Source organism: Salarias fasciatus, chromosome 5, assembly GCF_902148845.1.
Source record: "Salarias fasciatus chromosome 5, fSalaFa1.1, whole genome shotgun sequence".
In the NCBI taxonomy this organism is placed as follows: domain Eukaryota; kingdom Metazoa; phylum Chordata; class Actinopteri; order Blenniiformes; family Blenniidae; genus Salarias; species Salarias fasciatus.
In genome coordinates this window covers 25,481,036-25,507,198 of record NC_043749.1, presented here as the reverse complement: position 1 = coordinate 25,507,198, position 26,163 = coordinate 25,481,036, and the positions used below count along the sequence as shown (strand labels likewise).

Here is a 26,163-nt window from a genome sequence, read left to right as displayed (position 1 = left end):
ATCTGGTGTATGTTTGGGAACATGTTATATAAGTTCTAATCTGTTGCTTGCTGGATCTCAATATTTCACCAATGGAAAGTTTTGTCTTTTCCTGTTTGACACCTGTGGGACAAACAGAGAGTGACCAACAACTGGTCGAAGAAATGTAATGTAGATAAATCTAACTTTAATCTCACTGGTGTGCTGGTTTCCATAAATTAACCAGCATCCATCAAAGAAATGCTTCTTATTGGATGTGGACAAACTGCTGACAGCAAAATCTTTTATGATGAAGATAGAAGAAATCCAGAATGGAACCAAAGTCCTGGACCTCAGTGTGTTTTCAGCTGTTTCACTGTCATTGTGTGAGAAGTGATCATTCTTCATGTCAGTGTTTTTTGGTCCTTGAAATAGCTTCAGTCTCTCCGAATGGAGATAAATAATACCCCTCAGCCTTAAAAAATGAAGGTGAAGCGGGGATATGGAAACCGGTGGCGGGGAGGTATCCCACTATGCATTTGTTATTTGTAGCACTAATTCTAATTGTGACAAATTGGTGCAGAAGTCCAAAGGAGACTTTTCCTAAATGGATCAGAGTCGATTTTTAGGTGAAAAAATGGAGCACATTCACACAAACACTCCACTACAAATACATGATATTGTGTTATTGTATTATGAAGTTTGCTTTAGGGGTGTTTTGCAAGTTTGCCGCATTGATGTTTTTTCTTTAAATATTTATTTAACAAGTGCAGAAAATGTAACCAGGCTTATTATGGATGAAAAAAAAAGTTGTCGTTGAGTAATGGGCTGTTCCTCAACTTCACTGGAGGAAGATTGAGATCACCTGTGAGCTGATGGAGGAGCTCGGCTGGTTCAACTCACCAATCAGGAGCAAAGGTTTTTCAAGAGACAATGAGGAACTGCTTGAGGAGATTTTCTCTTGTCTCTGCAGAGGCCGGCGGTAACATTAGAGCTGCTCTTCTGTCACTTTACTGCTGAGGAATGCAGAATCTGGTTATTTCACTGTTCTCCACTCACACTGCATACCGGGTGAAGTGAAATGCTCAAGTGAAAATATCATGGAATAATTCCAGGCAGATGTCTTTTTCCATGTGGAAGTTTGCCCCTTTGTCTCCTTGGTTTTAAAACCTAAATCAGAGGTTTCAAACTTTGCTGCAGGCTGGCGTTCGCCACTTTCTGCCCACAATCTCAAAAATGTAAATTAACTTTATTTTTTAAAACTTTTTACCCTCCATGACTGAAATAACCGTTCATTGTGAAATTGTGCAAAACAAATTGTGTGTATAGCCGTAAAATATTTCAACAAGGCCACAAAAAGAAGCAGCCGAGGACGTCACTGTTGCAGTTTTGTACTGTTCATATTTTGGAATATTTTTTTTTATCAAAATCTTTCCTGATGAGAAATGCTTGACTTGCACTTTGTTAAAAATGTTGAGATACATACAGGCAGTGTAATGAGTTTGCACTGGGGGTCTTCTCCACTGGTGTCCCTCCGTGTAGCGTCCAGGACTCACTGCAGCAGGTCTAATCCTGCTTATCTTAATGGCATCTGGCGCTATCGGGCGAGCGGCGGGAACAATCGACCGTGTTCTCCTCTTTATCTGAGAAAACCACTTCCCTCTCCCGTCCTGCTGGTCAGCCCCCCTACTCTCCCACCACCGCTCACAAATTAGCATATCCTCCACAACTTTGTCACAAACAGTCGAAATTCACATGGCGATGCCTCATCGGAGAAACAGGAATCAGAGCGGGACAAATGAAACGACCCACGTTTTCATATTTAACTAAAAAACACACACACGCCATAGGCGGGACACGCCGGCTGGATGTGTGTGAAGCTTCAGGCTATTTTTCTTCTTCACGTGTTCCCACCTCGACCGAGGCCACTCTGCAGCGGGGGGTCCCAGAAAGAGTCCGATCAGATGACAAAAAGCAGAAATGGCTGCGAGCACTGGACCATTTTTTTCCTTTCAGAGCTGAAACAAAGTGATTTTTTTTAAACATATAACCACAAACATGTTTTCCCTGAGCAACTGCTCAACTGGAGCCAGGAGTAAATGATGTTTAAACAGGCCTGCTTGGCAATATTGGGTAATATTTATTCCATCAAGGCCTGAGGTGAATAAAAGCAGCCGTGCGGTCACAAGAAAAAAATAATCACTCCGTCCTCTTAGCTTTGTATATATCCTTGTCCTCACTCCAAGCAGACTCCATTTCCACTGATGGTGCAGTTTATTTATGCAAAGTTTTCAGTGTTATGTCTTATGTAATCCTATTTATTGGGCAGCAGTGACTCTGGGTTTCTGTGTGCTCCGGTCAGATAAAATGAGGTAATAAAATATGAGGATCCCCGGCGTTTTCCGCTCTTTATCTTTTCCAAGTGACTGAATTTTGATCAACCGATGAGTGCAGAGATTAAGCACGACTCACTGGTCTGTCCACTCTTTCTCGGAGGTCCACATGGGGTCAGGAGAAGCTCCTGAGCACATGTGAGGCAGAGAGATATGGCCAGCTTGTAACTTGTAGTTCCAGCTGTGTTAATGTGCCGAGGAACCACCTCTGTGCCCTGTAATTTCCTCCAGGCTCGTTGTGAACCTGACAGTTTACTGGAGAAGAGCATCCTGCAATGTACTTGAGATCTATGGGCAAACTTTTAACAAATAATAATAATTTAAAAAAAAAAATACTGCAATTAGATAAGTTTCCCAAAATGCCACCCCGACCTCACAGGCACAGGAAATTAGAGAAAATTCACACATAAAGTGGTAGAGAAACTAAAGCTCCACACAGGAAGTCACAGTGCGAAGCAGGATATAGATTTAGTGTCTGTAGTTCAAATGACTTTGTTTACCTTTGAGCCAGTGACTTCAGCCCGAGAGTATTTTCCTCCTCTTTAAGAGGTCCATTAGCTTCTTAAATACAATATTACAGCTTCATTACGTATAATTAAGCAGCACATGGGGCCACGAAGGCGCTTGATGCAGGAGCACAGCGAACCACAGCACCAGCAGCTTGATCGACACGTTCAGTGATGTGACCGGCTGTCAGATTTTATTTTAACATTCCCCTGCAAAGACTTGAGACTTGTTAAACAGTGATTTTGGATTCACTGTCTTGCTCAAGGATGGGTAGAACCTGCAACCTTCTGGTTTAGACACACACACTCACACAGGTTCTATGAGCTGAGCTGCCACAAGTCAGTCAAGCCCCTCACATTGAGACTCCTCAAGAGCTCAAACACGCTCAATAAGAAGAAATCCATTTGTAATCAATTCAAAAAACTTACACCAGCACGTTGTCGATGTGCACACACTGAGGATGTCTTGTTGTTCTGCATAAATCTGAGCGATTCCACGTTTTCTTTTGTTTTTGTTGTCGATGTGTCCGTTGTGTGTGCCTAATGAACGGCGAGGCGCTGCGACGGGCGGGCAGTAATTGCCTGGAGCCCAACAGTGGGGGTGTAATGAGAGAGACAGGGAGGAGTATATGGCTTCACGACCGGCGCCGTTTAATGATAATGGGGTGCAGCTCCGCACCGCTGTGGTCAGCTAATCACGCCGGCCCGGTCTGGGCGGCTCTCCGTGCAAACCGGCCGTGACGGGAATACTGAGTAGCCGCTCGCCCACGCCGTTCCACGCCACTCGCTCCGCGGGGGGGTCGGGCCCACGATTATGGCCGTGACCCGGCGACACCTGCGGCACCGTCATTAGCGCCGCCACGGATGGACGGGTTTAATGTAAATAAAGCGGCGCCATGAAGCCGCCGGGCAGAGAGACGAACACATGCGAGCGCTGACAACTTCCCCCGTCGCACATTGTCCTTCGGGAGTGACAGCGCCGTGAGGAGAAAATTAGCACTCTGAGCCGTCAACTTACGACTGTAATTAAAACTGCAATTTCAAAGAGAAAATAAACGCGCACGTTCACTCGCTGTCTATTTTTTTTTATCAGCTCATCTCAAAAGAAGAGAGCATCGTGCTGCATGTGCAGAGCTGCAGGAAACACCACTGAGCCACATTTTAAAGTGTAAATAATCTAAAGGGATAAATATATGAGATTGACTCTGTATATCCAGTTAATAAACACAGTCTGAACGTAATGGGTGGCCCGTCGCCGGATAAAGAAGAAGGACAAACTGTTTGACAAGGCCCCAAGTAGAGGGAGGACTCTGATAGCAGCGGACATTCTGCTGTGCATGTATGGAACACAAATGTTAAACAATCATGTTTGAACAAACTTATCTGCAGAATCTCTTGACATTTCACCTGATATTTACTTGTATACAGTGTGTGACCAATGAAATCCTCAATGTGCAAATAAGCATGAATACATGAAACTATTCAACCTCTCATTTTCTTTGAAGCAGCTTTTTTTTTTCTTTTTTAACTTCTACTGGGGCCTTTTTAATTCCTACCTAAGCAAATAAGGCAAGTAGTTTTGGTCACTCTGGCAAATAGAAAAAGCAAAACTTCTGGAAAAGTGGGAGTAAAAACAAACTGAAGTTAACATTTGGATTCTTTCTGGAGTGATTTGTGTCCTCCCTCCTCATGACAAGTGTATGAGTGTGTGCTCTCTGCTTTGTTTGTAATGTGAAGGCACAGTCAACTCTCTCTCTCTCTCTCTCTCTCTCTCTCTCTCTCTCTCTCTCTCTCTCTCTCTCTCTCTCTCTCTCTCTCTCTCTCTCTCTCTCTCTCTCTCTCTCTCTCTGCCAGAAGAAAGTGTGATTTTTACTATGAGCCTGTCAGCATTGAAATCACAGCTGCTGGTGAAAAGAACGAGCCTGATTTCAGACTGGATAAAGGCCGGCAATGTTAAGAAGAAACCACAACACTTTTCATGTTTTTCATCTCCATCAATTTGTTGCTTCAAGCGTCCCACGAGGACCATTTCTCTGAACTCTTTATATGTAATGTGGCTTTCTGTCAGGACTTGTGATCCTGTTTATGTCCTGCTTGTCTTTGAAGGTTTGTCATGTTTTCAGTTGATGTCGTCTTGTTTTTCTCCTCTTGAGCTTTATCTAACTGCATCTAATCATTTAGTTTTGCTGATTAGCTTGATTTAATCTCAGTTTTTGTAAAGTTCTTTTCTGAAACGTTTTAACTCTTTAACAGCAATGGAAAGCAGCTTAACTTATTATTGAGTAAATGGACTTTGGCATATTGTCTACTGTCTCAGTGTGCTTCAAGCACTTTACATCCACAACAAGTTGTTCAACCCCCATTGGAGGAATTATCAAGCTCAGTTTCTTGTCTACATAGAATAACCCTGGAGGATGACCCACTGGACCAAACTCTAATTGTTTTCACCGAGTTTATGTAAAACAGTAGCTTAAAGCAACACTAAGGAACTTTCAGTTTTCGTTGATTTTGGCGGCGCCAGTGGACAAAAGCGGTAGTGTTTTTCCTGAAGGAATACTACAGTTCCCATGAGGCCTAGCGCGTGGCGTGGTAAAATGCTGCTCCCGGTGGCGTGCTGTCGGACTGAACTCGCCTTCATTTGTTTCCAGTGGCTGTGTGAAGGACGGATAGCGACGAGGTCATGAATCTAATGATGGCTAAACAATGTTATATCGTGATGTGACGCATGCCGTAAAGCAGTCCGCACATGTGGAGTGTTTCAGTGAGCAGGGTTCCTACCACCCTCCTCACAGCTGCTCAGTCCAAGTGAAAGCAATACTGACGCCCTCAGGCCGTGACAGAGGGGTCATTCAACTAGTTGTAAGTCGATGTATCGTCACAAAAGATATTAAAATGTTTTATTAAGGTTGAAAAGTTCCCGGACAACATAGCTCCTGGGATCACGTGGGCACTCAAACTCCCCCACCACTTTAAGGTGGCAGGTCTCCTCCACATCGAGAGGGGCCAGCTGAGGTGGCTCGGGCATCTGTTCAGGATGCCTCCTGGACGCCTCCCTGGGGAGGTTTTCCGGGCATGTCCCACCGGGAGGAGACCCCGGGGAAGACCCAGGACACGCTGGAGAGACTATGTCTCTCGGCTGGCCTGGGAACGCCTTGGGATCCTCCCGGAAGAGCTGGAGGAAGTGTCTGGGGACAGGGAAGTCTGGGCATCCCTGCTGAGACTGCTGCCCCCGCGACCCGGCCCCGGATAAGCGGCTGAAGATGGATGGATGGATGAAAAGTTCCCTAGTGTAGGTTTAAATAAGGAAACAGCCAAAAATCCATGTCATACACGTCAGTGTGTCAGTAAAATACAATTAGCAGTGGCTTAAACAGACATGAAATATTGTTAAAGATATAATCAGTCATGATCCCACTGAATAAGACTTTTGTCTGAGTGAGACTGCACGGTGGTGTAGTGGTTAACACTTCCGCCTCAAAGTGACAATATCTACAGTTTGATTAAAGGTGCTGTAGGCAGGATTCTGCATCTCCGCCATCTTGTTTAGGGTTACCTAAGCAAGATGGCGATTTGACCCATCTAAGAGGGCGATTTGAAACCCAGCACAGCCAATCCTGTCCTGTTTTCTTTGACATCACGCCCTTACGCAAGTTAAGCTTCTCCCACAAGAACGTGCGACGAACGCCCCTCGACCAATCACGGTTAGAGCCTCATGGGTTCTTGTGATTGGTCAAAGATACCTGGAGCTGTCAAGATTCCTTTTCAGCTCAGAACAGAGACAGATGGAAACGCTGTGCCCTCGCGGTAGTGCAATTATGCTACACTCCTAAAGAATTATCAATGGATACTCTAACATTTAATCCAAAGAAAACACAGAAAAATTAGCATTGACTAGCAAAATCCTGCCTACAGCACCTTTAATAGTTCAGTGGTTGTTTTGTGAATCTTTATCAACATAACTGTTTTGCTGAATTAAAAGTAGAAGCTTTTTTCTCCATTCTACCTGTAATGTATCCTCAGTTCTGAAACATCAGCTTACCTGTCCTCATACTTTTAGTTCATCTCGCCTGTTTAGTTTTCTTCCCACTGACTTTGCTCCATAAAACCTTCTTAAAGCTGTATCATGCACAGTACTGACTGACTGCAAGTTTTCAAAGATTTGTTGTGTCCCTTTAACAATTGTTTAATCACCTCAAAGGAAGCAAACCTCAATCAGATCCTGATGTGAAATGTTCCATGTTTAGGAGGCAGGGTTTAAAAAAAATGCTTTTACCCTTGAGCTGTCAAAATAGATAAACCATTTCTTCAGATTGATCTAAATCCCCAGCGGTAGTTCATATTGCAGTAAAGTAAATAAATAACTCCCTAAATGTGAGCAATATACACACATAGAGAAACCATGAGAATAGCAGTTTATTTGCATGACATTTAATGAGTTACATCTTTGCCCTAAACTAAATATTCCTGTCATACAGTGAAATATGTGATGAATTATTACAGACATAAATCTGGCAACGATAAAAATCATTCTCCCAGCATCTCCAATTTAAATGAACACCGTATTTCAGTATAAACGCAGCCTCGTTATTTAGCCGTGAGCACACAGCGCCCCCTGCCGTCCGCCACGCTGCTGTGCAGCTCCGTCAAAGTGCTCCTGTCTCTTTAAGAACACTTCCGTTTAGCAGCAAAGCATCCTGGGTAAAGACGCTCACAGCCAATCACAGCGCTGTTGTCAATGCGTTGTCATGGAGATCGACTCGTTTTGAAGCGGAAGAGGAGCCGCAGCGTCCTGTTTTGGCTTTCTGTAAAGCAAAAAGGATTTTAGAAATGTTCTCGGAGCGACTGGAAGCTTTGAGAGAGCGAAACAAAAGTTTAATAAAGCAGCTGAAGCTCCAGAGAGACACTCTGGAGCGACTGAGCGGCTGCAGGGACAGCCGGAAGAGGGAGCGAGAGGACGAGACGGAGGAGGCGAGACTGCAGGAGGAGAGAAGGCTGCAGGAGGACAGGAGACTGCGACAGGAGAGGAGACTGCTGGAGCAGGGCTGGACCCCACCGGAGGAGAGACCACCGGAGGAGCTGGTGACTGTGACCCGGGGACACGGCAGTCCTGCCCGGGCAGCCCTCGCTAAACCCTCCGTCAGATTTGCTGGTAAATAAACTTCAACATACTAACTTACAGGGACTTTTTATCTAAGGATCATGAACAAAATGCACAAGGTCGATAGACTGCAACACAGATCATAAATATGCATCAGATATATGATACAGTTGGTGTATGATATGCATCACAGAAAGAGACTGATAAACTTTGAATGTATGAATCTTGATGACATGTTTGTGCCTGAAAAAATGACTTGATAAATCAGATGTAAGACTGATGAAGTCAACATAAATAAAATATTGAATTAAAAAACATCTCTAGAAAACTATTCAAACGCTTGAAACTTATGAAAAATAAAGAGAAATACATTAAAAAAAAAAAAAAAAAAAAAAAAAAGCTCAAGTAGAAGCTTTGCTACCCCTGAAATGAAAGGACAAGTATTCCACACGTTTTAGGAGTGGATGGGAGGAATATATGAGAGCATATATTTCTTGAAATAGAACAGGGTTACAAAGTAGACCTGATTAACATGACCAAGATTGATCTTATAATCAAATCTAAACTGAAAGAGGTTTTGAGTGTCAGAGCTGTTTTCAAGTCCTCCAGCAGCTCTTTGAAGCCTGCAAGTTGGCTGCTCATTAGTTGTGGTCACACAATGCCTGAAAACCTGTGGGCTTCTTGTCAATGTTGTCAATGTTTTTCAAATGAAATGTGTCAGGTAGTGCATGAAGATGCAGACAGATACTTTCCACAGAACATGTTTTCTCATGCTTCACCAGAAAATCCTCCTCAGTCACATAAAGAGGTAAAAACTCAACTTGCCGAAGCCTGATTTCATACCACTAACATGCATGTGATCAATATATGATTGACTTACTGATTGATCTCTTCATCAGATATTTGTGGAGACCAAACAGACATCCAGGAATCTGTCGCTCGGTCATCTTTGTCTGGGAGACTCAGAGAAGGAAGTGCTGCAGATTCAAAGCCATCAGACCTGTTCAGAGACAGACATCAACCTCCAGGCCACAGCGGGCCAGTCGACACCAAGACCTGTTCAGAAACTCACAGTAAAGACTGGGTGAGCAAACACACACAGCAGCACGACTGTGACTTTAGTCCTGAAATTCAGCTGCAAAATCTAGAAGTTACTAGAAATTAACAGGATCTCATCGGAAAGTGGTCAAAACTAATGCTCATTCACACTGAATTCCATTCTCCACTGTCCAAAGCCAATCGTTAGGTCAGGAATGTAATTTAGCATAAAATCTGTCAAATCAATAGCTACCCTGTGTTTACCCACAGAGAACGTGGGATGCACATATTTATTAACATGACTACACTGAGATTAAAAAATACCTTCGTTTATTCTACTTCACAGCTGTAGGACCAGCTAAACCACCATTTGTGGTTTCAACTTGACTTCAATAAGTGGTTAGTTGTCACATTTACAAAGCAGTTGTGGTAGCCTATATTTAACTGTTTATGGCGTATCATTCCAAGTGCATTCAAGCACTCCATAAAATATGAGTATGTCCTAAAAATGACTGAATTGAAGCAGTTCACTTATTTATAGATTGTCTGCTTGTGTTTTTGTTTTGTTTTGTTTTTAGAGCGGTGAGCAGAGTGGAGTCAGATTCCAGTCTGATGAGTGTGAAGATGTACCAGCAACAGGCAGACATCATTTGCAGCCTTTGCTTGGATATGACTGGATAGCAGGTACGATAAGGGTCTTTTCTGAGAGCCAGAGACGTACGCTGTCCACTTCAGGCCTACCGATCTGGCTTTTCATGAAAACGTAGAACTGTTATCCAGAACACAGTTTGTGAATTAATATTTTCCCTCATGGGAAGCAGTTTGAAACTAATAGCATGCATTCTCTCTTTTAACACAAACATTAATAACTTTATAACAATGTGATTCTTTGTCAAAAAAATAATGATTTATACAAATAAATTGAGATGGAAAAGCGTAAAAAATGTTGCTCACACAGATTTAATATAGCCTTTTAGCTTTTGCACTTTTTTTTGATATCTGATGTCTGACATTGAAGCAAAATGTACTAACTGGTGTGAATCTGAATCATGAGAGGTGACGGCTCTGCTGTATTTGATGTCTTCTGCTGAGATGGCTTTAATCAGCTGTGGGTTTCTTTCCCCTGTAAGGAGTCCTGGATACTGATGAGTCCTTGATGGAGCGCTCTGACGACTTCTTCAATGACCTGCGCGTGTTTCGCTCTCTCAATAAAGATGAGTGTGTGCGGACCACACACTCAGAGTAAGTGCTTCTCATTACGTCCCGCTGATTATGTGCGTCAAGTTTCCCCATGATTGATGATGGCTTCATCAAATGACCATTAATTAACTCTCCTCATAGATTTTCTGAGGACAGCCTCCAGGACTCGGAGCAGCTGAGAGACAAGGACGCACCACAGGCCGACACACACACTCATCAGTGTATGACGGGTCATTTGTTTAAACGGGCCTGTCCTTGTCCTTCCATTAGGGCTGAGCTAACATTTGTTTTTTTTTGCAGGTACGTTCTCCTATCGGATTAACAGCAGACTGTTCCCCGTCCCGCTCGGGCCTCAGGAATGCTGTCCTGTGTGCAAACGGCACAAATCCCGTCACCCTCACACGACCTCTGAGCCGGCGCTGGTCAGGTACTCAGGGCACAAACCTCAGCTGCACTCTGACATGTCCCATGAGCAAAGCAGCTGACACTGCCTGCCCTCATTTATTGCTTTGATATGACCCCGTAATGGAATGAGGACAGGTGTATGAAAGCACACGTCGAAACCACAAATGCTCAGATATTTCCTTTTTACATGCAGTTTTATGAGCAGAGGTTATTAAGTATTTCTCCAAGGGTCAGAATTCTTAACAGTGGAACATTTGAGGGCCAAATGCTTTCAGAAAGTGAAATAATAAATATATATATTCACTTTACTTCCAAATTTCTGTTGTTTTTTCATCTTTGTCAGTGAAAAAAGACTGACATTACCTGTACTGCAGCAGGCCACTAGGAGGCCAGAGCTGTGTTTTAACCTTCCTATCAAGATGTCTGTCATCAACCTGCATGCTGGTGCTGCCAAGTGAAGGCATTTTGGATCGGTTTCAAGAATGGAAGATGTCTCTCTCAAAGAGCCTGAGGACCAGAGTTGATGCAGAATCCCAACGCTTGAATGCCAACTTGTAGAAATTCTGTTCCCGTGTGTCTCATTCGCAATTAAACTGTCACCCAACATATTTCTGAGGCATCATCGAAACACAAAGCCAGTCAGCAGAAAAGTTGGAAATAGTACGAAAACAAACCAAATAAGATCCGTTTGAAGTTAGTTTAGGAGGCACATTACCAACAGTGGAAGGAAAAAAAGTCTGCAATCAAATGCTGACAGAAGAAGAGAAGACAATAAGGTGATTGGAGGATTTACTTGAGCATGAGCCGATCAGACAGTTATAAAATTTATCTCATAGTGAAAGCTGTTCCTAATATCTGCCACATTTACTGAACAAAAGTTTAGTGTTGTTTCTCAAAAAAATGGACCGAAATCCAGTACTCTTTCCGTCTAATTTATGTAACTGTTGATGAAAAAATAGATATGACAGTCAGTTCTCTGCACGAACAACACGACACACAGTAAAAGGGTTCACTTCACACCAAATGTTTGGTCATTATTCTCTCGTCTTGTTCTTCTCAGGGTCAGCATCCCTCGCAGCGCCCTGCTGCCGCCTCACAGATACAAACCTCACCGGCGGTGCAGCTTCGACCCCTCTGACAGTCTGGGGTTACCATCGGTGAGTTATCGGTGAACTCAGAGTCACCAAGCCAGAACAGTTCTCTCACAGCAGTAAGGCTTGATACGTGTGACTGTGCAGCAGACGGCGGCCAGATGTTATCTTCCAGGCTTGATTTGTTAGATTTGTTGGCGGTTTTCAATATCAGCTCTCCTTTTGCTTTTAACTTCCTGCAGCATTGATAGTGTAGCCGTTTGACCAGGTTTACATGCATCCATTGACGTGATATCTGAGGCAGTCTTCATGATGGTGATGGTTTGTTTGCCTCGATGCAGCACTGCCTGTCCGGCTGGTCGAACACGGGCCAAACCACTCTGCCACCGCCGAGCTGCCTGGATCTGCACAGCAGTCTCGACGCCAAGGCCAGAGGATCGAGCAGGGAACTGGAGGTCAGATCATCCAGACCAGCTGATCTTTGCTCTGCTCTGATGTGAAGATATTCAAACGGCTTCATGCTTCTTTCTGTGGTCTGGAAGACGATACAGAGAAGCGGTGTGTGATGAGATCACATGTGCTCCTCAGCATCGATGTACTTCTACTATCATTTTTAAATTTGTTGTAGGAACTAAAGCGCTTTAGACTTTCTCTCTCAGAAATCTGAGACATTTTTTTTCAGAGTTTATACACATTTTTGAATAAAACAGTTCAATTTAAATTGGATGGAATAGTGTGCTTGCTCACAACCGTAGCTAACCTATATAAACCTGTAAATATTCAGAGATAAACAGCTGATATTGTCATAGTTTTTTAATTGCACTTCTTAAATTCCACAAATGCAAAATGAACTAGAGTTTTGTCATGTAAAGCAAAACTGAATGTAAATGTTTTTGACGGAATGCGTCATTGGTGTCATCCAGTGGATTGCATTGCATTTCACACTAAGGCCTTCAGAACAGATTCGCCTGAACCAGGGGCGGAGCAGGGGTCCCAGCCCAGGGGGGGCGAAGCAATTGTCTATGGGCCCTTGTGGCCCAAACATCCCCATTAAAACATGAAAAAAAAAAAAAAAGCCGCAGATAATGTAATGTGCAATGTACGTAATGTACGACACTGTTTGGTTCAGACACACCTCTGTCTTTTAGCTTTTAACATTTTCAATAATTTGTATTAATATTTTTATAAAAATTTGATTTTTTTTTCTCAATAGCTCCCAGGTTATTTGACTTATTGACTCCAAATCACTTGTGAATCACATTACTGTAGTGTCTCCTTCAGAAACACCTCTTTGTTTTCGCTTTAAATATTGAAAAAAAAAAAAAAAAATTATATATATATATATATATATATATATATATATATATATATATATATATATATATATATATATGTGTGTGTGTGTGTGTATATGTGTGTGTGTGTTTGTATATATATATATATATATATATATATATATATATATATACATATGTATATATTTGTAAGAGAAATGCAGTATTTGAGCTCAATATCTCCCAGTTCATACAGCCTATTGACTGGACTGAAAAGCAGCATTATCACAAGCTTTCCTTAATTTACTTTGTTGTTCAGTTTAGTTTGTTGTCAACATTATTTATGCGTCTTCTATTAATTATGAATAAGGTTGTGATCAATGTTTGTTTTGCAATCCTCTCGTTTCACTTTTACCGTAATGCGTGAAGTAATATAATGTGTCGGCTCACTTGACTGTGTTTATCAGAGCGCCGGCTGGCTTGACCGCAGTAAACTTAGCCGTGCGCACATATTCCACACATTACGGTAAAAGCGAGGCTGCAGCTCCGGGAAAATTAAACAACAGACAACATGGGCGAGCGTTTTTTTTAATGTTTATTTTTTAAACAACTTCATCCTCAAAACGCGACTGTTATAGAGTCCAGCTTTCCTTCCTTACCATTTTCTTCAGCACACTTTTTTCCCCCCTCCCTTCATGATGGGCCCCCACGCAGCAGTGGGCCCGGGGCAGCCGCCCCCCCGCCTGCTCTGCTATTGGCCTGAACCAATCCACCTCTCAACTATTTTGTCTGTAAAAAAAAAAATCTTATTATGCAGATATGCATATAAAGAACTGTTGCACAGCAGATAGATACTTGTGCAGCCAGAATAAATGCCTTTGCTGAAGTGCTCAAGTCTCCTACTACATCTGTGCACATACAATAAGCATCAACAACTTAAAGCAACACTAAGGAACTTTCAGTTTTTGTTGATTTTGGCAGCGCCAGTGGACAAAAGCGGTAGTGTTTTGCCTGAACGAATACTACATTTCCCATGAGGATGAGCACGTGGCTTCGTAAAATGCTGCTCCCGGTGGCGTGCTGTCGGACTGAACTCGCCTACATTTGTTTCCAGTGGCTGTGTGAAGGATGGATAATGACAAGGTAATTAATCTAATGGTGGCTAAACAATGTTAGATCATGATGTGACGCATGCCGTAAAGCAGTTCGCACATTTGGAGTTTTTTAGTGTGCAGGGTTCCTACCACCCTCCTCACAGCTGCTTAGTCCAAGTGAAGCAATACTGACGCCCTCAGCCCGTGACAGAGGGGTCATTCAACTAGTTGTAAGTCGATGTATCATCACAAGAGATATTAGAATGTTTTATTAAGGTTGAAAAGTTCCTTAGTGTCGCTTTAATAAAACAGCAATATTATTTAGGAAAAGAGGAACATTTTACTCACCAAAATCCCGATTATTTCTAAACAAAATCCATCCTCATTTCCTTCCTCAAAAAGAGTTCAATTGCTCTGTCATATAGATTATCCGTGCGTTTCAGTTCCATAAAGCCAGGGCTGAAAGTCCAGCTGCCCTGTGGTATTTCTGGCATAAGTTTTATTTCTCTTCAGGTCTTCTTCTTCTTCCTTGGAATAATTGCGGTAGACGACCAACAACTTAGGTGCATACCGCCACCTACTGTATCTCTTGGTGAATGTAAATCAGAGGGCCTGGATATGCTGTTGTTAGTGTATGCTAGCTAGAAGGCGCTGAGTCGCCAACTCGAATTCTGATTGGTTGAAGCAACTGTCTGTTTGAAGCTTTACTTTACTTTACTTTACTGCACCATCAGGAACGAACAGTGAAGGCCTCAGGCAGATTTCTTTGACCCTAGCAACAGATGATGCCTGAAATCTGATTGGTTAAATGATTTAATATGAAAAAAAAAAAAAACATGTCTGGAAGCAGCGCAACCACGGGAAAACTATGAAAGGAACTGGAACATACCGTTTGGAATCATTTATGAATTATTTATGGACAAAATATAATTTACATCAGTCTGTAATTCAGATACTTTTTAGGCCAGCAGAGAAGGTTTTGCAGGCCCTGACGGCCCACCACTGGTGTCATCCTGTACTTGTCACAAATTGATTATAATGATTCTAATTTTTCTTTTTTTTTCCCTCCCAGAATCTGTCTGAAGCCAGAATGCCTGCTAACCGTGATGAGATCGCAGACGTGTCCCGCCTGGCTCGACACAACTTTCAACACTTCTCTGCAAAAAGAAAGGCGAGCAGCACATCGTACCGTGTCTGCTGAAAAATCATCGGAAGTCTTTTTTTTCATGTATTTTCGTCAATTGGATGTGAATAAAATCGAGTTAAATCAGCTTTTGAGTGAGATAAAGTTTAGTAAGAGGATATCTTATGTAATATAAGTGACTATTTTATATCTGGCCGCCACACGCGACCGCCTGCAGCCTCGTGGCTGTGAAGCAAGACCAACTTGCGCCACATTTGGAATTGAAACATGTGACACATTTCCACGGTTTAAGAAATGCAAAATTTTTATAATAGATCGGCAAATTGCAACACAAGGGAAGTCGGTGTGAATCCCATATCTGCCCAACGGCAGTGTGTGTGTGTGTCTGTTTGAGTGTGTTTACTTTAGCTCCCAGATTCTCACACACTTCTGTTTTTTGACTTCCTGTAAAACTGCCTCACTGCCGGACTGAGACAGAGCTGAAACGCAGAATGTGGCCGATGGAGAAGCTGCTCTTTGCAGGAAACCGCGAGCCTTATCGCACACGCTCACAATCACTCCCATGTCGGCGCTTCTGTTTTTTCAGTCCGTGACCTGATTGAGGTCTGTTTGAATGCTGGATTCTTGTAGTTGAGTTTGGTGTATTTTTAGTTCCTGCGGCCGTGTTGTGGCGATTCGGCGGCGTTTAGAAGATCCGTATCACAAACCATCAAGTCAAAGGAAAGTTCGGTCATCTCAGAGCTCACATGCCTTTTCCCATTGATCGGTTCCCAGCTGTTATTAATGGGATCATGGTGTTCTTGAAAGATGTGCAAGCTCTGCACAAAAAGCTCCTGGATGTTCTGTTTCACACTTTATTGTATATTTGTTTTGTCAATAAAATGATGATAAATGAACTTATTTGTGCATCTATTGCCGTTTCTGATCTGAACGTTGTGCACACTGTTTTATTTGGCTGTTTAATTTATCCTAACAACTTACATTTGGGGAATCTGAAAGAGAAAGTATTCCTCCAATAGAAAATTCACAGACAGCATTTTCGAGCTGTCTGAAAATCAGCAAGTTTCGAACTCACATGTCACTGGGCTTCTAGAAGTGACTCATCAGTACAGTGCTTAAACGTGCAAATCAGTGCGCTACTTCAGGGAGGTGAAAACAACCAAACATCTCTTTAAAAAAAACTTTCACACTTCCCCCTCGGACATTTTCCACGTTCTAGAGAAACCTGGGATATTTACTGTAGATTTGATGGACGTAATGCTCCTGTTCTGCTTGTGTACTGAAGAAATGCCGAGGGTGTAGGAGGGGGAACTTCATCGAGAAATGTCAACATCTGTGACAGGAACAAAGAATACAGCACTGGGGCATGGTGTGAAAATACACAGGACTACAGATGCACTGGGACAGGAATAAAAAACCTTTTTCTTGAATTTAATGCCACGGAGTTCAGCAGTGGTTACCACTGTTGCTTCGTAGTGAGATAAGTCTGGTTCGAGTCCAGGTTGGCCTGGGGAGCAGTTCTGTGTGGCTGTTTGTGTTGTTTCCTCGAACAGTGGTGAGTCTGAATCGACTGTCGGGGTCAATCTGAGTACACCCTCACTCAACTCGGAGTCCCCGGTGAACGCTAACGTGACGGCGTGGCCCGGCTTCATCCCACAGTCCAACACGAACTTGAGTGTGTGTGCTTGTCGGCTTCTCTGCATTTTGTTCCACAGAACGGAGTTTTGATCAAAATAGTGATTTATTCACACGACTGTTTCAAGAGAAAACACATCGCTTTGGCGTTTTCGTTTCAGAAAAAGTTGAAAATGAGCTGTTTTTACACAGAAAAGCTAAAAACGCTGAAAAAAGATGTTGGGTTACGAGCGGATGCTGTTTGTTTTGGGAATGAAATTCCTGCTTCTCAGCTCTAGACTACCAAGTCCCAGGAGGATGTGAACTGGGAGTCACGACAAGCTGTTTCAGAAAGTTGCGTTTTCGCCCGTCTACATGACGACAGAGTCAAACTGTTATCAAAAAGTTTCACCTCGGTGGCCATTTTCAAACAGCTGTGTTTTCAGTTTCTCAGAGTAATGCTATCGTGTTAACAGAAGCTTTTCACTTGAAAACCTAAAACTTGGGCGAACTGGCACGTGCACAGAAAGAACATTCAATCTCAGTACAGAAAGCGTCTTGAAGGGAGGGAACTGCAAGCCTTTATCACAACAAAGGAGGGGTGCGGACAGCATAAAAACATGGAAAACAAAGACAACATTCACAATGCACAATTTACGCCTTTGCTGGATTTGCTATCTAGTACAAAGAACCCATGTCCTCATGGTAGCAAGGGAAAGCTGAGGATTTCTGCAGTTATTTAGGATTACCTGAGTGTTTTTCAGGATTTTAACCTTCTACAAGTCACTCGGGTTTTATGATTTCATTTTAACTACAGTCTCCAGCTGTAGTTGACTTGAGAGATCTATAACCAACAGACGAAGGAAGAAATGTTAGGAGATATTCAAGAAAGAAAAATTTCAATTTCTGGTATGATCAAAATATTCTGACAGTTGTGCCGTGATGATGACTCAGTCTCGAGACCGATGTGAATAACATAACCTTTAACAGACTACTTCCTGTTTCGGTGTTGAAAGTGACCAGAAAGAAGTGGAATCTACATATTTTCCAGCTATTCATCTAAAACCAAATGACAGCAGCACTGAATACTGAGTGATCGTCTCGGGTTTTCATTGCTTGACTGAAACAAATTCATAATGGAGGACATAATGAGATGATGAGCGCGACTGACAGTCGTGGACGTGGATCTTCATATCATGTTTCCCTTGTGTGTTGCCTCAACTCTGCAAGTGATCAAATGAAACAATGATACTGTTACTGAATGAACTATCACGCACACATGACATATTGTTTTGTTTTTTTTCTTAGAACTTAAATCAACTGTTGTCTCCCAGGCTAAAGGAAATTGTGTTATCGTTTGGTGGCATCAAGACTAACCTGACCTGCACTCTGCCTGTAAGATAATCATGAATGTTCTCAGCAAATAAGTGGTCGGGTTACAGTTCAGCGGCGTTTCCTTCCTCCAAATACTTGACTCAGTTCAAGGAAACTGCTCCTGTTTGCAGAACATTGACCCGCCTTTCAAAAAAAGCCAAGATGCAGAGCGCAGAGCGCACAGAGGCTGTGAAACCCTCTCCTGTGTGAGTCACTTCACAAAAACAATGAAGGACATATTTCTGCTGCTGCTGCTGGTGCTGCTCAGTGCCCAACCTGTCAAGGTAAGGTCCGTATGTGTGTGTGTGTGTATGTGTGTGTGTGTGTGTGTGTGTGTGTCTGCTACACTCTTTCAGGCTGGTTGTTGTGTTTACATGCCAGCTCGTCCACTTTCAGTCAGTGAGTGACGCTCTGCCTCAGCACAGTTGGAAGGCTTCATTCCAGAATCCGAGTTAATTCAATGTGTGTTAAGTGTGGAGTGTGTCGTGTGTTCACAACTCTTTGACTTGTGCTGATCAGATTAAATTACTTCTTCTTTTTTAAACTTGTCTCAACTGATTTTCCCACCTAATCTGGAGCTAACTCATTCACGCCGTGTCTGGTGTCTTTTTATCATCACCTCTTATCTTTATGGCATGGCGGCGGTGTGTTTTCAACCTGTACCATTGTGTTTGAATACGAGGAGACTTCATGTCTCACTCTTTCACTGAAACAGTAAGTCCTTCTATTGCCCCGATTCTCTGCCTTACTTTCAGTTTTCTGAGAGAAGATGAATTATTCCAGGCGTGCAGCCAACGCGAAGAGGAAAAAACAGAATGTTCTCCCTGAAAAGCTTCACAGTTCATCTTTATGGTGCCCCTCCCCGCCCCCCCCTCACTGCCGCCGCCGCCACCGCCAGCGCCGCCGCCGCCACTGACACAACCGGTGGTCACAACACACATGAAGCCTCCGCTTTGGAGCTGAGGACTTCTCTGCTGCCGCCTCCGTTTCCTGTAATACGAGAAACACAGCGAGTTTCTTTGCTCCGGTTGGTTCTCACAGGGGAGGTGTGAATGGCTTCTGTGGCACGGCACCTTCCTGAAACCCTGCGCTCAATGTTCAGTTTCATAGAAATCATACAAGCCACTTCATCACAACCCATGCAGACCGAAACATGCATCCTATTACCTGTACAGTTGTAAATCCTGATTATTTTGGAATTCCAGTTGTTTGTCATACAGAGCGCATCGTCACGCGATGCCATTTCTCAGGTGGATGAATGACAAATGCTGCTGTCTGGATGTCAAACTTCACCTTAGAGGTCGAGGAAACATCCCCCTCTTCTCAAGCGAAAACCCCAAAGAAATACCAGATTAAACTCTCTCCAACTGGAAGTCGTCCGATGTAGCAGAACCTCATGCATCACGTCAGTCGCCTGTTTCCTGTGACCGCAACTGCTCATTTGGGTTTTTCGGCAGCTCACGGGTCTGCTGTGGCTGGTCTTCAACTTGTCACTTTCCCACAGTGACTGAATTGCGGATTCTTTAAATTACTGTTCTCGGGGCTCGTTTGACCACCGATTGCAATTATTTTCCAGACAAGTCATTTTTAGCTAATCAGTTTCTGATCTTTGGTCGCCCAAAACATTTCAGTGAAGGGTGGACACGCCCTCTCTCATTGCAATACCAAGGCACTGGTCTTCGAAATGAGCATCAAGAAAACTGATACAGCAGAGAGAGACGACCTTATCACAGTTTTAATGTGCAAAATGTGTCCCTTCTGTGATCTCTGGTGCTCCCTCAAAGGGTCCCAGACCCCAGGTTGAGAACCACTGCTCTAAGTGCTGTTTCTCCTCTGCACAGGTCTCCTCCCAGCCCTATCACGTCGGCCCAGAGGGAAGGTGTCGCGATGAAGCGAAGGAATATAAGGTTGCTGGTTCCAATCTGTGCTGTAAGAGGTGCCCTCCTGGTGAGTGGAAACCCATTCAGACCATTTTATTTCAGTAACTCGTCAATTTCTTCCTGTTGTTTCGTAATAGCATTTGCATCAACTGTTTAGAATCCTAACTTTATGTTCTTTGCAGCCCCTCGGAGATCTCTTTCCAAAAGTCTCAGTTTTTGTGGTAGAAACTGTAAATAAGATTTATAAGATAACTGTGACTCACCTGGATAGCCAGACTGATAATCCTTCTGCTCTGTTTGGGCTCTGAGAGCTGCTTTGACAGCAGTGATTTGGGAGTTGAAGAGCAGGAATGCTGTTATGTTGGGAAGTTTCTGTTTTTCTTTTTTTTCTTTTTTTTTTTCCCCCTCGAGAATTTGTCCACTTCATTTCAGCTCAAGCATTAGGTTGATCTCACGCACCAGTTCATTTCATCTCTCCCACTCAGGGTGAAAGTAATTGTTTTACATTCCTCCTCTCTGCTGAGTGTATGAGGGCTGCAAGGAGGGTTCACTGGACTCTTTTTTATTATAAACGGTGTTAAATTGTGGATCTACTAAAGTATGAACTATCTATGTTACCTAATCCTTTACTGAACTCTCAAATCCGGACAACCTGTTCATTGAATGCACGCGTGACTAAAAATACCAACTTTGCTATTCATAGTTGAAAATTTTCACTAAACTTTAATACTTTATCACCTGTGTTGTAACATATATTGTTTGAAAACCACCTCAGACATGACTGGTTGGGCCTATGAAGTTATAGATGGTCATATACAGTCATTAAAAGTAACCAATCAGGTGCCCTGATGAGGAGGAAGAGATGATTTATCTCGGCAGCAGCGCCTTGTCATGGAATCGTTAATTCACTTAAATTTACAGTGAAATTTCTGAAAGAGAGAATTTTGAAGGATTGATGTTTTCAAATGTCAGAAAACTGTAAAATAATGATCAGAAAACAAATCCTCAAGATGTTATTGAAATTTTTACCTGAATACTTTTCGGTGTTTTTATGACTCGCCACCTCTGATAGGAATACCTGTTTTCCCTTTGATATCCTCAAGCCTGCCTCAAAGCAGGTCATGATGAACTAGATAAGGGGTGTCAAACATGAGGCCTGTGGGCCAAAACTGATACGCAAGAGGGCTTGTATGTGGCCCCTGAAATAAAATGTGTTTGACGCCCCTGATCTAAGTCAAAGCTTCATTTTGTGCATGATGCTGTGATCTTAAACACAATGTGTAATAAAACTTCGTGAGAAGCAGGAAGAACAGCTGTCTGCTGCAGGATGTCGTCCGTTATTACTGGCTGTGTAAAGCAATCACCTGGATGTCGTTACAGGGCGGTCGCTGAAGCAGGAATGCTCTGAAACTGCTGACAGTCACTGCGCGGAGTGCGCCAACTTGCTGTACATAGAAACCTGGAACTACAACGGAAACTGCTTCCCCTGCGCCAAATGCAAAGAAAGTCAGTCAATCCACTCATAATGTTTAATCCACTGTTATGTGTCACTGTATATTTATGACTGCAATTTATAAAAAAAATATTTAAAAACAGAATTCAACAAAATTCAAAGTCTTTCAATTAATAAAATATGATTTATTTATTTATTTTTTTTTTTGTCTGTATTTGCAGACAAAGGCCTTCAGTATGCCCAGACTTGCTCCTCTAACAGAAATGCCAAGTGTGTATGTCAGCCTGGGATGTACTGCATCACTCAATTTGATAACCCATACTGCAAAGAGTGTGTCAGGTACAGAACATGCAAAGCTGGATTTGGAGTCTCCAAACCAGGTACGGACTGTCGCTCATTGCTCACCGTTAAAGCGTTCACTTCACATGTAATCTTAGCATATTACAAGAATTTGTTTGGTTAATGTCCTCGTTTACTTGAGAATTCTTTATGCCAGTTAGAAATAAGATGGACTAAAGTTACAGTTTTAAATATCAGATGCTTGATTCAGCTCCAAGTAATATAATTTATATTTTGGCACCTTTCAGGGATCCAAGGTTGCCATAAAGTTAAAAAAAAAAAAAGAAAAGAAAAAGAAAACCTAAAAAATACTTTATACTAACGGTTTCACCTGTCTTTTGTAGAATAAAAGTCAAAGGGAACCAATGGATTGATCATAAAATGGATGTTTCTCATTCAGTTTCACACTACTACAAAAGTTTTTCAAGATTTTAATTTCTAAAGATGAATTTGATGGTAACATGCAGCCTTTCAGTTATTCTTTTTCTGAAGAAAGCTCTTTCAATTTTTCCATTTACGATCCCAGCTGTCGAAAGCCAGCTTTCTTCAAGCTGCTCACCTTCCAATGACCCTGCTGCATCCAGCGCACGTAATTTGACCTCAGCCTCAATGTCTCACTGGCTGCTTTGTTCTGAGCAGAAAACAAAGATAGAAATCAGCAACGAGCCAGACTGGCAGGAGGTGGTTCAAACTGCGGGTTCGCAGCAGTTATAAGAAAGTTCTGACTCCTATAGGAAGATTCTTAATCAGCGTCTTGATCAGACTTCAGGTTTCATGACGAGAAATGTGTCGCTGTCGTGTTCAGGTTCGTCGAACTCAGACGTGAGATGTGAGCAATGCCCCGACGGGACGTTTTCAGACACCGAATCCAGCACAGACCGCTGTCGGCCTCACACAGAGTAAGAGAAGAAGAGTCACGTCCACACACACATCAGCCATAATATTATGACCAATACCAAATATTTCTTTATAATGCTAAATCTTAGTAGGAGGGGTATTTTTTCTCAACGTTAGAAGCTGAAAACTGGAGGATGGAGGATGATGCATGTAGGGAATGATTGAGAAATGATCCAGCGGACAGCAGACAGGCGATCAGGCTGCAGCAGAAGTTAATGCGAGTTTTGACAGAGAGCTCTCAGGAAACCTGTTGTGTCACAGGCCATTGTTTTTGGTACAGCAAAACGTGAACCGCCATGACAGGTCATAATGTTGTGGCTAATTACTGTACACTGGTGTTGGTAACTCAGATCTTTAACCTCCTTTAATATCTGCAGCTGCAGAGGGAGTCCTGTTGTCAGGCAAGGCGATGCCACTTCAGACACGGTGTGTGAACATCATCAGACCACAGAGCTGACGTCTACCGCCGTGCACACAACTGCAAGTACGACGATGACGACGAGCGCGGTCGAGGCAAGCTCAGCCCCGGCGGCTCCAAGCACAGTGCGAGGCACCACGCAGCTTTTCACGCCTTTGGTTTTAAAGGAAGTGCGAAAGCTTTCTACAGAAAGCCCTCCACTAACCACAGAGCCTGCCGCCAAACTAGGTACCGTAAACGAAGAGTTTCTAATCAGTCGTTCGAAGAAAGCAATGACTTACGAACCTCGTTTGAAAGACATTCTCCTCCTTCGTTCTTCTGTGTGGTGTTTGTGTTTACCTGCGTTAGTTGCAGCCATCACTGGAGTGTCTGGAGTCGTCGTCCTCCTCGTCATTCTCATGCTGCTGTTTCTCTGCAAGCGAGTCCGGAGGAGAGGTACCTGCTTACCACACCACAAGGCATTCATCAAACTCTGGCTCTGTGAAAAAGCCACGTTTGTCTCCAGCTCCTAGTACAGGACTATGATAAGCAGTATTTGTCAGCATCTTTATCGGGAACTGTTTGAATGGCATTTTCACTCCCTTTCAGCTTCCCATGGTTCCTTTTTTCTAGACTCGGCAAGATTACAACCCAAAGTAGATGCAAATGGAAACTGTCAGAGCGGTGATAAAGTGAGTTAATTTTTATTTTGTGTGTATGTGTGTCTGAAAAAACAGTCAGCTTTGCTTGTTTTTACACTCTGTCAGACTTCAGCAAGAGCATCGTATTGAGCATCTACAATATTTAAATCGTTTTCGGTCGATGCTGGAAATCAGTCTTCCAGGGCACCTCTACTGCATGTTTCATGTCTCTCCTTGCTGCTCCGCACCTCGCTGAATGCGGAGTTCGGTAATGATATAATCATTAGATTGAGGTGTGTTGAAGGAGAAAAACATATAAAACATGCAGTAAAGGGCCTCTCCACTGGGTTAGAAGAAAAAGTGCATCTGAAGGGCTGCTTTCTGGGGTCTCATGTAATCTCCACACCACCACTGACTCCTCATTATTTTCATTCAGTACTATAAACACTTGCATAGAACAAATACCTCTGCCACATACCGTACTTCTCTTTATTTTTAAACCTCTGTATTTTTCTTACCAGGATACAGTTTTCACATATAGATATATAGTTGTTTCACTATTATCTAAATCACGTACCATACTGTACTATTCAGTTAGCAACAATATATCCTCATAAATTAAGTCACGCACCCTGGATTCAGTCACTTCAGATGTTTTTCATTCCACAAGTAACACAGAGAGAGTAATGTCAGCACAGGTGGTAAATACTATCCAAATCTATAGTGGGAGCATGTCACACCAGCTTTATGCCAATTTTACCTAGTCTGCCTACATTTAATATCAAAGAAATTATCATTTGTGTTATCACGTTTATGCTTTGTATCCAGTCAGTTTGGATTTAATGATTTAGCAGTGATGACCAGCAAGTCAGAAACTGATGGTTTCTTCTGCTAATACATTCCGCTCGTACACTTGCAAATTTACAGACATATGTTGTTTAAACAATGTTCAGTCAAAATGTTTGATTGTTTTAGAATAAAGGCTCCGTTTTGTCAGCAATGAAACTCAGAAATCTAACTTTCCCGTCCCGTCCCTCTGCAGATCGGTTCCATTCATTTGGGGGAATCTCAGCTGACGACGTTCACGGCTGCCTCACCAGAGCAGCAGTGCCTGCTGGAAAAAGGGACGCTGCCCTGCAGTGAGCGCAGTCAGAGCAGCACCTCCACTGAAACCTCGACCGGGACTGACTGCCACAACAGCCACGAGTCCATCTGCGCTTCACAGGCCACCTTAGCTCTTGACCCCCATCACTTGTGCCTGTCAGAACCCATGACTTTACTGTCTGACTCAGAGCCAGGCGCTGCCCAGGCCAGCGTCTGCTCACAGTCGTCCTCTCAGCCCACCAGTCCGCAGATCATTAGCCCCATCACGCCCGGCCCCCACGTCAACGTCAACATCACTCTGAACATCGGAAACGGGTCGTGTCTGCTCGCAGGCCTGAAACCGGAGGACTGTGATCTCCCCTTCGGAGAGGAAGAGGAGTGTGTCAACACGCCACAGCAAGAAGGAGGCAAAGAGTCGTTAACGCCTGTGCACGAGAGCGACAGCTACTGTACATGAGGACTCTTCTGCACCACAGACTGAAGTTTTCATCCGTCGTGATGGAAAACACAAGCAATGCACCTGCAGCTGAACTCCGCCACGCTCCTGTCAGGACAAGGCATCAGGTTTAAGCATGCATTTTCTGCATGCGCATCATGTAAATAATGAAATATGTAAATAATGTTTTATTTTTGATGATTTGTGATGAAATGCAAATAAAAATGCTTATAAACCAAAGGAGAGCATGTATTGGAAAGCAACAATGTCAGCCGATTGGGAATTAACATGGACATCATGGTTAAATAGTCCTATGAATGCAGCATGGACCTCAGTTTTGGAATATAAAGCAAAATGATTTAGAAAAATTAATTTACTTCAAAAACAAGATTACGGTTCCAAATGAAGCCATGTGTTGGGATAAAATTGGCTCTTTTGGTTATAAAAGGCTGTCTGATAACATCATACATGTGCTGCTAAAAGTTTACATCCTGAATATATCAGTGAAAGACTTAATTATCTCTAGTTTGATGTGTTGTGGAAATCTCAAGTCCAAAAAAAAAACTCTCACTGAATGTGGTAAATGATCTTCACTTTTATACAAACTGGTATTTCTGAAGTAGAATGATATTTTTTCAAACCAGCATTTTGCAGCATTGAACAGACATTCCTTTCCACTTGTGCTGCAAATATCCCCTGCTGCTACAAAATGTATGTTTGCTCACAGTTAAATTCAGATTGTGACTATTGAAGGCAGCTATTTCTATTTTTAAACACTGACGGTAAAGTTTTCACGAAAGCCTCTAGTTTGACCTTTTTTCCTGAGC

At 42.8% G+C, this 26,163-nt stretch overlaps 2 protein-coding genes across 3 annotated transcripts; both read left to right on the top strand.

The window, feature by feature from the left end:
* Nucleotides 1-7,631: 7,631 nt before the first annotated feature.
* On the top strand, nt 7,632-16,032 carry miip (migration and invasion inhibitory protein). Its single transcript, XM_030092099.1, has 9 exons — nt 7,632-8,006; nt 8,855-9,039; nt 9,572-9,677; nt 10,124-10,235; nt 10,335-10,414; nt 10,494-10,620; nt 11,659-11,755; nt 12,031-12,144; nt 15,130-16,032. The coding sequence occupies exons 1-9, from the start codon at nt 7,685-7,687 to the stop codon at nt 15,256-15,258; spliced, it is 1,272 nt and encodes a 423-aa protein (XP_029947959.1). The 5' UTR covers nt 7,632-7,684; the 3' UTR covers nt 15,259-16,032.
* Nucleotides 16,033-18,320: 2,288 nt separating this feature from the next.
* On the top strand, nt 18,321-25,570 carry tnfrsf1b (tumor necrosis factor receptor superfamily, member 1B). 2 transcript variants are annotated; one of them, XM_030091906.1, is made up of 9 exons: nt 18,321-18,473; nt 20,031-20,136; nt 21,450-21,575; nt 21,744-21,902; nt 22,667-22,760; nt 23,136-23,404; nt 23,525-23,611; nt 23,789-23,847; nt 24,839-25,570. In XM_030091906.1, exons 1-9 carry the CDS (start codon nt 18,417-18,419, stop codon nt 25,355-25,357), a joined length of 1,476 nt encoding a protein of 491 aa, XP_029947766.1. In that variant the 5' UTR covers nt 18,321-18,416; the 3' UTR covers nt 25,358-25,570. The 2 variants fall into 2 exon arrangements, with proteins under 2 accessions (XP_029947766.1, XP_029947765.1); XM_030091905.1 differs by having other exon boundaries at nt 23,765-23,847.
* Nucleotides 25,571-26,163: the final 593 nt, after the last annotated feature.

Bases quoted from the DNA above. Each gene is read 5' to 3' on its own strand.
- tnfrsf1b (XM_030091905.1), top strand. From the start codon at position 18,417: ATGAAGGACATATTTCTGCTGCTGCTGCTGGTGCTGCTCAGTGCCCAA. The intron at 18,474-20,030 runs GTAAGGTCCGTA...TCCTCTGCACAG, and splicing joins TCAGTGCCCAACCTGTCAAG to GTCTCCTCCCAGCCCTATCA. The intron at 23,405-23,524 runs GTACCGTAAACG...TACCTGCGTTAG, and splicing joins AGAGCCTGCCGCCAAACTAG to TTGCAGCCATCACTGGAGTG.
- miip (XM_030092099.1), top strand. From the start codon at position 7,685: ATGTTCTCGGAGCGACTGGAAGCTTTGAGAGAGCGAAACAAAAGTTTA. The intron at 10,621-11,658 runs GTACTCAGGGCA...TGTTCTTCTCAG, and splicing joins TCTGAGCCGGCGCTGGTCAG to GGTCAGCATCCCTCGCAGCG. The intron at 12,145-15,129 runs GTCAGATCATCC...TTTCCCTCCCAG, and splicing joins GATCGAGCAGGGAACTGGAG to AATCTGTCTGAAGCCAGAAT.